The sequence below is a fragment of the Ranitomeya variabilis genome, chromosome 2, assembly GCF_051348905.1.
Source record: "Ranitomeya variabilis isolate aRanVar5 chromosome 2, aRanVar5.hap1, whole genome shotgun sequence".
In the NCBI taxonomy this organism is placed as follows: Eukaryota; Metazoa; Chordata; class Amphibia; order Anura; family Dendrobatidae; genus Ranitomeya; species Ranitomeya variabilis.
In genome coordinates this window covers 410,154,601-410,168,531 of record NC_135233.1, presented here as the reverse complement: position 1 = coordinate 410,168,531, position 13,931 = coordinate 410,154,601, and the positions used below count along the sequence as shown (strand labels likewise).

The window sequence follows — 13,931 nt, the reverse complement described above, 5'->3', positions numbered from 1 at the left end:
CCAGGAATTCAGACATCAGCCAAAGAGAGGTATTCACATTGATAGGGACCCATCAGTCTTATGAGACCACCTTGATGTTGGTTGCTGGGCAGACATTATTTGGCCAAATTTTGTGCAAAGCATCTCAATCATTTTTTTCCTATTATTCAGAAGCCATATAGCTATTCATATTTCACATTGACGTGCTTTAGCACAATAGAGTGCAGCCATTGTGTCCCCCCGCCCCCAGTGTGTGACCCCCAGTATGTCCCCCCGCCATTGTGTTCCCCTCCCCCGCCAATTGTGCTCCACCCCATGTGGCCCCCAGTATGTCCCCCCCCCCCCCCCAGTGTGACTCCCTGCTGCCATTTTGTTTCCCCCCAGTATGCCCGCCCCCCCCCCCCCATCGCCATTGTGTTCTCCCTCCAGTGTGACCCTAGCGGGGAGCAGCGATATAGGGGAGCTTCGGTCCGCAGCGGTGACCATCAGACACTAATGTAAGACTCTCTCCTATCAGATTAAGGACAGCTTCGAGCACGGATACATGCAGGCCCTAAGGCAGTATAATACTACTGGAGACCCCCGGAGCCAGGCGATGGACACCATCCAGAAGACGGTGAGTGGACAGTCACTAATTCTCCTCCACCATATACAGGAACCTGAGGAAATTTCATCTTCCCAATGGCCGAGGCTTCACAATGATGGATTCTCCGGACAGGAGTTCTGAACTGACTGTCGCACTACTTGTCGTAATCATTGATGGATGTGTACATGATGGGGCCACAGACAATGGAACCAGTAACCCCGGCCGCCGCGTGTCAACACCAGAGACCCCGGCCACCGCGTGTGCGACCCCTGCCTCTGCGCGTCCACTATGCTCTGCATATCCTGACACCTCTGTCCCATACAGCAGAATATTTATCACTAATTCGGGGATTTGCTGTTGATCTGTAGGATACAACCAGATACATGTCAGTGAGCTCTAGGTGTCTATGACCCTGTCGCTGGCTCAGTGGTCATAATTCCTTTTGGTAGACACTAGACAAGAGCTGCAGTTTTGGGGATGACCAGTCCTCTGGAGAGCCCACTTTTGCATTGTCACTTCCGCTTTCCCATATTTCCTGCTTCCAATCCAAGAACTGACTGCTCACTTGGTGCAGATGGCGCCCCCTGACCGGCTGGTTTTATTCTTATGGCTGATGGTGTCTGTGGGTAGTTGCATGTTCAGATAAATCGGGCGTGGGATCCAGAGAGGCCGGAATGATCAGTTTCTCTCGATTTCTGTGTTGTGCAGCTGCATTGCTGTGGGGTGAACTCGTACACGGATTGGGGGCAGAGCCCCTACTACAAGACCAGCGGGATCCCCCAGAGCTGCTGTGCCAATCCAGAGAACTGTACGCAGGAAGCCCTGAAGGACATGGTGAAGGCCAAGGATGTCGTCTTCACAGATGTAAGTGATATGTGGCTGCATAACGTGGCCTGTGTGATTGGAACTTGTTGGTAGCTCTAGAGTCACCAAGATGACGACCTCATAGGGTGGAGATGTTCTTCCCCATCTGGATGTTAGTGGAGGGCGACCACCCTGCCCCTCACACCCAGCGCTGCCTCCTGACATCTGCAGTATGGTCGGAGTCATGTGCAAGGTCAGGGCACTTGGTTTTCCAACTTGCAACATATTTCCCCTTTCTCCGTCATTGGAGACCCCCGATGCTGCTACAATTAGTGCCTATGATACTGATGGAGAAGGACAAGTATGCGGCCATATCGGCCAGTCCCGTAAAGCAGCAGTGATCAGCTGTGACCGATCTGGTCTGCATTCTGGAAAAAGGGGGCTCGAAGCCACCATTCTCATGACTGGTAGGGCCCCTACGAATCAAAAACCTCCCAACGGGGGTAATGTGAAGGCTGGGCTGTGATGAGCGCTTGCTGACTGGTTTGCCAGTGACCTTTCGGGGGTCGGCTGTAGGATCCAGGGTTGTCTGACTCTTCTCTGCTTTATTAGAAGAGCGTCCATGTTTTCAGAGGAGACCCCCTCACTTCTCAGCCCACCTTTCTACAATGCTTTTCTCCCCTCAGGGCTGCATCTCCAAGGTGACCTCAGTGATGGAGTCTCGGATGGGAATCGTGGCCGGGATTTCATGTGGAATTGCATGTTTCCAGGTGAGTGTGAACGGGCACTGAGCATTCCCAGGACCACGTGTCAGGGCTGCCACGTGAGTGATGTCCAGTGAATGAGCTTCCACGCATACGACTGACATCTGACTAATCGTTACTCACACAGCGGCCCCTCTCCTTCTTTACCCCTTACACACAGGGTCCTTCTCCTTCCTTACACAGAGGGGCCTTCTCCTTCCTTACCCCTTACGCACAGGGGCCCTCTCCTTTCTTACCCCTTATGCACAGGGGCCCTCTTCTTCCTTACACAGAGGGGCCTTCTCCTTCCTTACCCCTTACGCACAGGGGCCCTCTCCTTCCTTACACAGAGGGGCCCTCTCCTTCCTTACCCCTTACGCACAGGGACCCTCTCCTTCCTTACCCCTTACGCACAGGGACCCTCTCCTTCCTTACCCCTTACGCACAGGGACCCTCTCCTTCCTATTCTCTTACAGATGCCTTTGCTTAATGTGACACTTTGAATATTTTTTAGCATGGCCTTGTTCTTCCCATCCTCTGTCCTGGATTTTTCCCTGTTTGTCCTGTATTTTTTTTTGGTGTTTTAAGGTACATTTATATGAAAGTTTCTTGACTGCTTCCGCTATTGCAATGCTGGTATCAGCCGCACGCTATGTGCAATGGTTTCTCTGATGAATATGATCTCTGTATGTTCTTGGAGTAACTGATGATGGCTTCTTGTTCTGCAGCTTGTGGGGATGTTCCTGGCCTGCTGCCTGTCCCGGTACATCACTAACAACCAGTACGAGATGGTGTAAGTGGATCGCTGGGATTAAAGGTAGGACGTGTGGTAGGTGCGATGGGCCCCACCCATGATGCCAGTGTGAACGGAGAGTAAGAAGGATTTCGTCCGTTATTTTGGAAGCACGATGTTAATGATTCCATTTTCGGATTCTGTTCTTCATTTCAGGACGTGTTCTGTGCTTTGTTAGGCTTCGCTGATGTCCGATTTTCAGACCTCACAAGAACTTAAACCATTTTACATGGAAACCAGGATTGGAATTTCCTCCAGAGATCCGCTGCCTCGGCCCTGGGGAACGTCCTTGTTTTTAGAGACTTGTTATATATCTCATTCATTTTTATACTTGGGAAAACCTGTACTATTGAGGGTCTGGAGGATGGGGCCATTTTCTGATGTGACATTTTCAGGGCTATTACTTGCAATAGTGATAAATTTATTCTATTTCTTATTGGAATCACGATCATGTGGTGAAGGAAATCTGAGCAGAGCTGTACATTCGCCTCTTCTTTGTTTAGATTTCCTCACATGGACTTGAATGGCCGTGACACCCGTGCATCTCGGACTCGGCTCTTCGGTTTCTGTTGGGGCATCAGATAGAAAAACCATCAAAAGTGGAATTTAAAAAAAAATTTTTTTTCTGGTGTAGAAACGTCAGAATTTTTGTTCAAGGCAAATGGGCTAAAATTTGTACTTGTTTTGTTAAGTTGTTTAAAGGGAAATGCATCCGTCTGCCAAATAGATTCAATTTTAATGGTGTCTCCATTTTTAAGAAAGTGGACCCCAAACTTTCTGCATTGTAAAATTACAGACAGAAATCCCTGTCCCTTTTCCAGAGCCAGCGCCCCTTTTCTACAGCAGTGATGTCACTTTTTCAGGTCCCATCACCGCTGCAGCCAATCACTGAGCTCAGCAGCTTTGCCAATGCCCTTGGTCACCGCTATATCCAAAGCCCAGAGATGGGTCCGGAGAGTAGAATCTGTCTTTGTTATTGGGAGACACAGGAATCATTTTGGGTCCACCCTCCAAATAGTAAGGGACAGTTCTTGTGTGTTTTAGTCTTTGTGAACTTAAGGTCCATTATATACAGACCGTGCTTCCGCTCACAGCACATGGGTGGATTAGACGGCCCCCCTGACCTTGCATCATGCCAAAACAATGACAAGTCAGAAGAGGCGCCGAGGCTGGCGGCTGGCTGCGGTGTTCCCGCTCAGCGGTTAGATTAGACATGGCTGCCGGGATCCTACAAATCTGCTCACTCATCTCTGCAATCTTTCTTTGCGCAAGTGGAGGGGCCATCGCCCTGTTAGTCCCTGGACGCCGCTCCTTGAGGGTTATACCCCAAGGGTCTGTGTTGCATTTCTGAACTTTTTTTTCTAGCAAGTGTCTGACTCCATTACTGAGACCGTTGTCCACCCACTAATGACCAGTGCCCGAGGGTCCACAGTTCACGCTCCATTGCTGACGCCTGCTGGTTTCCTAGTGACCATCCTCTTCTGTGCAGTCACCGCGCGGAGCCGCCTCTTCATTGTCTCTGTTTCAGTTCTCATTAACAGGAATATATATAGTTGTAATGTTTGCAATGAGCCGTGCGCCCCTATGAAGACCCCTGGACACTTCTGGTTTACCTCCCTACTGCAATTATGTATCTTGTACTTGTCTGCCTGAAATAAAGGGAATATAAAGTGTTTCCCTGACGTCTCCCCGATGTGCTGCTGGGGTATGTAGTGCATGTGGAGACACGCGAATCAATAAAGTTAGAAGTGTTTTATTTCCCCCAGAAATCTCAGAGTCTGAGCTGTAAACTGCGTATAATATGTTTCCAGCACAGGACGGGCAGCCAGAGACATTCTGCTTCATTTCTTGTCTGAATGAGAAGGACGAGATGCGAGACCCAGCGGTCTGGAAATGACCAGGAACTCCTGGGGAAGAAGTGTCCTTTCCTGTCCACAGCGAGGATCTGGGGGGCATTCTCCGGCCTCCTGCTCCAGAGCCCCAACCTCTCCACTAATTTCATACACTATGTTCATAAACATGAGCAATACAAGGCACACAGGTACAGAAGGAGGGAGGACCCTGCTTGCGAGGGCTCACAGTCTGCAGGGGATGGGTGAGGATACACTAGGAGAGAGGACCCTGCCCGCGAGGCCTCACAGTCTGCAGGGGATGGGTGAGGATACAATAGGAGAGAGGACCCTGCCCGCGAGGGCTCACAGTCTACAGGGGATGGGTGAGGATACAGAAGGAGAGAGGACCCTGCCCGCGAGGCCTCACAGTCTACAGGGGATGGGTGAGGATACACTAGGAGAGGGTATAATACATGGAACACTCCATGCTCCTTATACGTGGCACTCTCCATATACACTGCACGCTTCCTGGATGCGGCACGCTCCGTATACACTGCATGCTCTGTCTACACTGCACGCTCCGTATACACTGCATGCTCTGTCTACACTGCACGCTCCGTGGATGCGTCACTCTGTATACACTGCACGCTCCGTGGATGCGGCACACTCCATCTACACTGCACGCTCCGTCTACACTGCACGCTCCGTGGATGCGGCACTTTGTATACACTGCACGCTCCGTGGATGCGGCACTTTGTATACACTGCACGGTCTGGATATGGCACGCTCTGTATATACTGCACGCTCCGTCTACACTGCACGCTCCGTCTACACTGCACGCTCCGTGGATGCGGCACTTTGTATACACTGCACGCTCCGTGGATGCGGCACTTTGTATACACTGCACGCTCTGTGGATATGGCACGCTCTGTATATACTGCACGCTCCGTGGATGCGGCACGCTCTGTATACACTGCACGCTCCGTGGTTGCTGCATGCTCCGTATACATTGCACGCTCCGTGGATGCGGCACGCTGCATACACTGCACGCTCTGTGGACGCAGCACGCTCCGTATTCACGGGACTTTCCGTATACGTAGAGGTCTCCATTTACGCAAGGCCATCCGTGTATGTGGCACACTCCTTGGACGCAGCATGCTCTGTATACGCAGAGCGCTACGTATGCGCAGAGTTCTCCATTTACACCATGCTCATTATATACGCGAAACGCTCCATGGATGCGGCATGCTCCGTATATGCGCCACTCTCCGTATACAATGCGTACTCCATGGGTGTGGCACACTCCTAATACGCGGCACCCACCATATGCGCAGAGGTCCATTTACATGATGCTCTCCATATACGCCGCATGCACCAGAAAAAAGGTGTAAAGATATTGTGCAGGATACAGAAGAGACGACGATTGAGGTAAATACTTTGTATCGATGGTCGTCTCCTACGTGGAATCTAAACACTAGGGCTTGTTTCCACTTGTGAGAAACACGTCCGTGTCTCGCATGTGGAAACCAAGCTGTGGCGCCGGCACTCCAGAGTGAAGTGTGCAGCCGCATAGGAACACATGGAGCCGCACGGTCTGCTCCAAAGTGCCGGCGCCAGAGCTTGGTTTCTACATGCGAGACACGGACGTGTTTCTCGCAAGTGGAATCAAGCCCTTAGCATTCGTGTCACCATCCATGAATATGTGCCCTTTTATTAGCTGAGCAGACATCATTAAGATGCAGAGACTGGATCCATGGGAAGATCTGTGTCCTAAAGTGATAACCGGCCAACTTTTATCTTCCCAACCATCCTGATGTAAATGCCGCTCAATATGTGGTCTTCTCGGAGAGTCGGAGGTAGCAGGTGAATGACCGGGTGTCCACTAGATATCAGCAAATATTTCAATAATCGGTTCAGATTGCGATCGCCGTATTTGCAATATTAGCTGAACAGTTGAGCAAGTAGATTCGGAAACAATCATCAAACATAGATTCAGCAGGAATATGGCACATTCGGATTCCGCAATCGTTTTCTCGTCAACTACTACATAGCCGTCCATTACACACCGCACCAATATTCACCCCTGAGCCGGTTTTCACCTTCATGACCAGACCAAATTTTTCAGTTCTGACCGCTGTCACTTTGTGGTAATAACGCTGGAGCGTCATCGGATCCCGGTGATTCTGGGGCTGTTTTTTGGTGACACATTGTACTTAATGATCGTGGTAACATTTGTTTGATATGATTTGCGTTTATTTGTGAAATTATTGGAATAACATATAATAGAATAATAATAAAGTTTCCCACATGTCGATTTTACATCAGCACAATTTTTGAAAAAATTTTTTTATCAGGCAGTTTATAAGGGTTAAGAGTTGACCAACGATTTTTCATTTTTCCATATAATTTACAAAACCATTGTTTAGGGACTACCTCACATTTGAAGTGTCTTTGAGGGGCCTCTATGACAGAAAATAATCAAAAGTGACACCGTTCTAAAAACTGCACTCCTCAAGGTGCGCAAAACCACATTCAAGACGTTTGTTAACCCTTCAGGTGCTTCACAGGAATTAAAACAATGTGCATTGAAAAAAAAGGATTTTTACTTTTTTTTCCACAAAAAACAAAAGAAAGAAGACCTCAATTTTTTTTGTGCAATTTCTCCTGAGTACGCCGATGCCTCAACTATGGGAGAAAACTACTGTTTGGACGCACAGAAGGGAAGGAGCACTGCACAGTTTGACTTTTTGAACACACAAATGATTGGATAGAGCGCGGACGCCATGTCCCGTTTGGAGAGCCCCTGATGTGCCTAAACAGTGGAACCCCCCACAAGTGACCACAGTTTGAAAACTAGACCCCTCAAGGAATTTATCTAGACTTGTGGTGAGCACCTTGAACCCACAGATGCTTCACAGAATTTGATAATGTACTGTGAAAATGAAAAAAAATATTGTCATAACTCTGTTGTGGGGTGTCCAGGAGCTCCGTTCCTGTCCCTAACGCTAGGAAATTCCTAGCTCACCCTGTTCCCCGGATTACTTCTGATGGTGAAGACACCGAGCCATGTACCTTGCCTTAGCTTCTGAATCCGCCCTCAATCTGTACCCTTCCCTTACCCAGGGAAGAGGGGAGTAGTAGTCAGCATTGGACTGGAGCACCTTGGGCCCACCAGAGAAAATCATTCTTGGGGCCCACTATGTAGCTACATAGAAATAAATACAAGACCACCAATTGTGCGGTAAAATACACTAATATCAGGACATAACATTAGGTAGTACCCGTCTTAATGATACAGCAGGGGTTGGCGCCCACGTTTTGGTTCAAACTCAATGATAAATGTTCCCTGGTGTTTATTAACCACTAGGCCAATGTGTTATAGCACCAGTGTGCAGGAGGGGATTTTATGACATCTCATCTATACTCTGAGAAAATCCATGGCGGTAGTAGTAAACGCAGCAATATCTGCACAATGTCTGTGGATATTTCCACTGTTAATTTTCTGTTTGATCTCTGCAGCAAATACATTATGTGAATGCCCCATCTTCTAGTGCTGGGGGTCCTAGATCACTTATGTATGACATTGGAGTAATATCGAAAGCGTTTTCTCTCACATCACGCAAACACTTTTTTTTTATAAAGGGCCTCATTTTGTTAGTAGCAAGGAAAGAAAAGTTTTAGTCAGGGTTGACAAAGGGGGAGAGGGGATCAATCAGCATGATGGAGGGGGAGGTAACGCAGTCAGTCAGGAGTGATACAGGGGGATATGACGCAGTCAGTCAGGGGTGATACAGGGGGAGGTGACGCAGTCAGTCGGCTGATAAAGGGGGAGGTGACGGGTGATACAGTGGGAGGTGACGCAGACAGTCGGGTGATACAGGGGGAGGTGACGCAGTCAGGGTGATACAGGGAGTGCTGGCGCAGTCAGGGTGATACAGGGAGTGCTGGCGCAGTCAGGGTGATATAGTGGGAGAGGGCTCAGTCAGAGGTGATACAGGGGGTGCTGGCGCTGTCAGGGTGATACAGGGAGTGCTGGCGCAGTCAGGGTGATATAGTGGGTGGGCTCAGTCAGGGGTGATACAGGGGGTGCTGGCGCTGTCAGGGTGATACAGGGAGTGCTGGCGCAGTCAGGGTGATATAGTGGGTGGGCTCAGTCAGGGGTGATACAGGGGGTGCTGGCGCAGTCAGGGTGATACAGGGAGTGCTGGCGCAGTCAGGGTGATACAGGGAGTGCTGGCGCAGTCAGGTGATACAGGGAGTGCTGGCTCAGTCAGGGGTCATATAGTGGGAGAGGGCGCAGTCAGGGGTGACACGGGGTGCTGGCGCAGTCAGGGTGATACAGGGAGTGCTGGCACAGTCAGGGAGATACAGGGAGTGCTGGCGCAGTCGGGTGATACAGGGGGTGCTGCGCAGTCAGGGGTGATACAGGGAGTGCTGGCTCAGTCGGGTGATACAGGGAGTGCTGGCTTAGTCGGGTCATATAGTGGGAGGGCGCAGTCAGGGGTGACACGGGGTGCTGGCGCAGTCAGGGGTGATACAGGGGGTGCTGGCGCACTCGGGTGATACAGGGAGTGCTGGCGCAGTCGGGTGATACAGGGAGTGCTGGCGCAGTCAGAGGTGATACAAGGAGTGCTGGCGCAGTCGGGTGACACAGGGAGTGCTGGCGCAGTCGGGTGACACGGGGTGCTGGCCCAGTTAGGGGTGATACAGGGAGTACTGGCGCAGTCGGGTGATACAGGGAGTGCTGGCGCAGTGAGGGGTGATACAGGGAGTGCTGGCGCAGTGAGGGGTGATACAGGGAGTGCTGGCGCAGTGAGGGGTGATACAGGGAGTGCTGGCGCAGTCGGGTGATACAGGGAGTGCTGGCGCAGACGGGTGATACAGGGAGTGCTGGCTTAGTCAAGGGTCATATAGTGGGAGAGGGCGCAGTCAGGGGTGACGGGGTGCTGGCGCAGTGAGGGGTGATACAGGGAGTGCTGGCACAGTCAGGGGTGATACAGGGGGTGCTGGCGCACTCGGGTGATACAGGGAGTGCTGGCGCAGTCAGAGGTAATATAGTGGGAGAGGGCGCAGTCAGGGGTGACACGGAGTGCTGGCGCAGTCGGGTGATACAGGGAGTGCTGGCGCAGTGAGGGGTGATACAGCGAGTGCTGGCGCAGTGAGGGGTGATACAGGGAGTGCTGCCGCAGTCGGGGGTGATACAGGAAGTGCTGGCACAGTCAGGGGTGATACAGCGAGTGCTGGCGCAGTGAGGGGTGATACAGGGAGTGCTGGCACAGTCAGGGGTGATACAGGGAGTGCTGGCGCAGTCAGGGTGATACAGGGAGTGCTGGCGCAGTCGGGTGATACAGGGGGAGGGGGCTCATTCAGGGGTGACATTGAGGGAGGGGGTGCAGTCAGTCAGGAGTGAAAGGGGAGATGAGGTCATGGGCAAATGAGGGCATTTATCCTTAAGTAACTTAGCCCCTCCCCCTCTCTCACCCCAGACTAAAGCCCCCCAATTTACACTTCTCTGCACTTCTCTGCTGCTTACACTGTGGGGGAGGGGAGCGCGTGTTACAGATGACAGCAGCTCATTACCTGAGCTGTGCTGTACCGCAGGGGAGATGAGGACACAAACAAAGCTAACATTGATTGGCTGCGCTGTGGCCAATCAGTGTTACCTTAAACTTTAAGACCTGCTCCACCGCAGGGAAGAGTGGTGAGTGACAGAAAACGTCAGCAGGACAGGAGCGCTGTGGTACTTACAAATCCTGAGCTGCAGCTGCCAAACATTAGCTGTTATCAGTGATGCCCTCACTGCTCTCTGCCTAGTTCTGAGTGCCAGAGCCGGGAGTAGTGGTGACGTCACGCTGGGAGGACGTCCTGCTCGTGGCTCCTCCCACAGTGAGAGAGCGGTGCGGGTGTCACTGATTACAGCTGACATGTTCGGCTGCTTCTGCTGCAGCCTGCGGCTCTGGAGTTGTAAGTTTAAAAAGCGCTTATGTGCAGACTACAGCTAACACTGCCCCCTGCTAAAGTGAAATATTCACCCTTCTGGGTGGTAGACTGAGACCAGAGAGGAGATGTAGGGTGGAGCTGAGCCATGGAGTGCTTTGAGGATGAGGGTAATAAGTTTGTACTGGATTCTGGAGTGGATGGGTAGCCAGTGTAATGACTGGCACAAGGTAGAGGCATCGGTGTAACGGTTGGTGAGGAATATGATCCTGGCTGCAGCATTCAGGACAGATTGGAGCAGGGAGAGTTTGGTAAGAGGGAGGACGATTAGTAGAGAGTTACAATAGTCCAGACGAGAAAGAATAAGAGACACATTAAGAGTTTTTGCAGAATTGAAAGTAAGAAAAGATTGAATTCTAGAAATGTTTTTGAGGTACAGATAACAAGAGCGAGCCAGTGAACGGATGTGGGGTGTGAAGGAAAGCTCAGAATCAAGTATGACCCCAAGGCAGCGGGCATGTTGCTTGGGAGTAATGGTGGAACCACACACGGAAATGGCAATGTCGGGTAAAGGTATGTTAGAAGAGGGAGGAAACACGAGGAGTTCAGTTTTTGACAGGTTCAGTTTTAGATAGAGGGAGGACATGATGTTTGAGACAGCGGTAAGACAATCACTGGTGTTTTCTAAAAAGGCAGGCGTGATATCAGGAGAAGAAGTGTATAATTGGGTGTCGTCAGCATAGAGATGGTACTGGAACCCAAATCTGCTGATTGTTTGTCCAATAGGGGCGGTATACAAAGAGAAGAGGAGGGGGCCTAGGACTGATCCTTGAGGAACTCCAACAGTAAGGGAAAGATGAGAGGAAGAGGAACCAGCAAAAGAGACAGTGAAAGAGCGGTCAGAAAGATAGGAGGAGAACCAAAAGAACGGTGTCCTTAAGGCCGATGGAACGGAGCATAGTGAGGAGCAGCTGATGATCCACAGTGTTGAATGCTGCAGAGAGATCCAAGAGAATTAGCATGGAGCAGTGACCATTAGATTTAGCTGTTAGTAGATCATTAGAGACTTTAGTGAGGGCAGTTTCAGTAGAGTGTAAAGAGCGCAAACCTGATTGAAGAGGGTCGAGAAGAGAGTTATCTGAGAGATAGCGGATAAGACGGGAGTGGACCAGGCGTTCGAGGAGTTTAGAGATGAAGGGAAGATTAGAGACGGTCTATAGTTAGCGGCACAGTTTTGGTCGAGGGATGGTTTTTTAAGTAATGGATGTATGATGGGATGCTTAAATGAGGAGGGAAAGATACCAGAAGAGAGAGAGAGGTTGAATATTTTTGTTAGGTGAGAGGTGACGGCAGGGGAAAGGGACTGGGGGAGATGTGACGGAATGGGGTCACTGGTGTAAGTGGTCGGGTGAGAAGATGCAAGAAGCCTGATTACTTCTTCTGTGACTGGTTCAAAGTCAGAAAGTGAGCTAGCTGCAGTGGGGGAGGGAGGACAGTGCATGATATGAGGGGATTGGGAGATAATTTCCTGTCAGATGTGGTCAATTTTTTCTTTGAAGTAATTGGCCAGATCGTCAGCGCAGAGATCCGTGGTTGGCGCCTGCACTCTTGGGTTGAGTAGGGAATGAAAAGTGTGAAAGAGATGTTTAGGGTTATTGGACAGTGAGGTGATGAGGGTGTTGAAATAGGTTTGTTTGGAGAGGTGAAGGGCACAGTTGTATGTTTTAAGTATGAACTTATAATGGATGAAATCTTCGGGTAGATTAGATTTTCTCCACAGACGTTCGGCGCACCTGGAGCACCGCTGCAGGAAATGTGTTCGCAGCATGTGCCACGGTTGTTGCCGTCTGTGCCAAGTTTTTCTATGTATAAGAGGTGCAATTTTATCCAGGGCACTTTGCAGGGTTTCATTGTAATGCTTCAGTGCAGAATCAGGACATGAGAGGGAGGAGATAGGGGCCAATGAGGACTGCAAGTTCTTCATAAGTTTGTGGGTTTTAATGGCCTGTATGTTTCTATAAGTGTGGAAAGTGGGGGTTACCTGAGTGGGATGGTAGTTCTTGATAGAGAATGAAAGAAGGTTGTGGTCAGAGAGTGGGAGAGTGGAGTTTGTGAAATCATCCTCTGAGCAAAGCCGGGTGAAGACCCAGTTGAGGGAGTTTCCGGATTCATGAGTTGGAGAGTTAGTATGCTGCGAGAGGCTGAAAGAGGAGGTTAGAGATAGAAGGTGAAAAGCAGATGGGGAGAGGGGAAAAGCAATGGGGATGTTGAAATCACCCATGATGAGGATGGGGATGTCACAGTAGAGAAAATGTGGAAGACAGGTGGCAAAGTGATCCAGGAACTGATGGAAGGGGCCCGGGGGATGATACACCACTGCCACTCGCATGGAGAAGGGGATGTAGAGTCTGACCGCATGGACCTCAAAAGAACTTCCACCTCATCTCCCAAGATCTCTATCTACACATGCGCCATCTGTGGAGCACATTTTCCCAAACACCACCACAGGGAAATCATTGCGAAAGGAGACTCTGCTCACTGGCATCTTACGAGAGTCCAGGTTATGCAGCATTATCCCACTCCTGCCGGCCTCCTGAAGCAGTGACCGTGCCTCCCATGACCCCTCTCCACTGTAGCCATTCCCCCACTCATAAGCTCGCTTTGTATTATAAGATGCACCCTCGTTTTCCTCCCAAATTTGGAGGAAGGAAAGTACATCTTATAATCAGAAAAATACGGTAATTAATTAAAGATCTAACATGCACTGTCTGGAACTTTTCCTCCATTGGGTTCCTAGGATTAGTACAAAAGGGGAAAGAATAATCTGACTCCAATGAAATTTTATGGCTACCTTTGGTGGGTAGGCTGGATCTGGTCTAAGAATAAGCCTATCTTACAAAATCTGCATAAAAGGGATTATCTGACAAGGCCTTGATATCATTGACCCAACTGGCTGAAGTCAACACTGCCAGAATTACCCATCTTTAAGGCTGAGTCACACATAACGATATCGTTAACGATATCGTTGCAACGTCATGCTTTTGGTGACGTAGCAACGATCCCGCTAACGATCTCGTTATGTGTGACAGCGACCAACGATCAGGCCCCTGCTGGGAGATCGTTGGTCGTTGGGGAATGATCAGGACCATTTTTTGGTCGCTGATCACCCGCTGTCATCGCTGGATCGGCGTGTGTGATGCCGATCCAGCGATGTGTTCACTTGTAGCCAGGGTAAATATCGGGTTACTAAGCGCAGG

The 13,931-nt window shown here is 50.2% G+C and overlaps 1 protein-coding gene across 1 annotated transcript in view; it reads left to right on the top strand.

The window, feature by feature from the left end:
- TSPAN6 (tetraspanin 6) overlaps positions 1-7,060 on the top strand; it is a 73,810-nt gene extending 66,750 nt beyond the window's left edge. Inside the window, exons 4-8 of the mRNA XM_077286532.1 lie at positions 497-595; positions 1,274-1,429; positions 2,056-2,139; positions 2,841-2,929; positions 3,062-7,060. Coding sequence (XP_077142647.1) covers positions 497-595; positions 1,274-1,429; positions 2,056-2,139; positions 2,841-2,909 — 408 coding nt within the window. The 3' untranslated portion in view covers positions 2,910-2,929; positions 3,062-7,060. The remainder of the gene's footprint in view (positions 1-496; positions 596-1,273; positions 1,430-2,055; positions 2,140-2,840; positions 2,930-3,061) is intronic.
- The last annotated feature ends 6,871 nt before the right edge of the window (positions 7,061-13,931 follow it).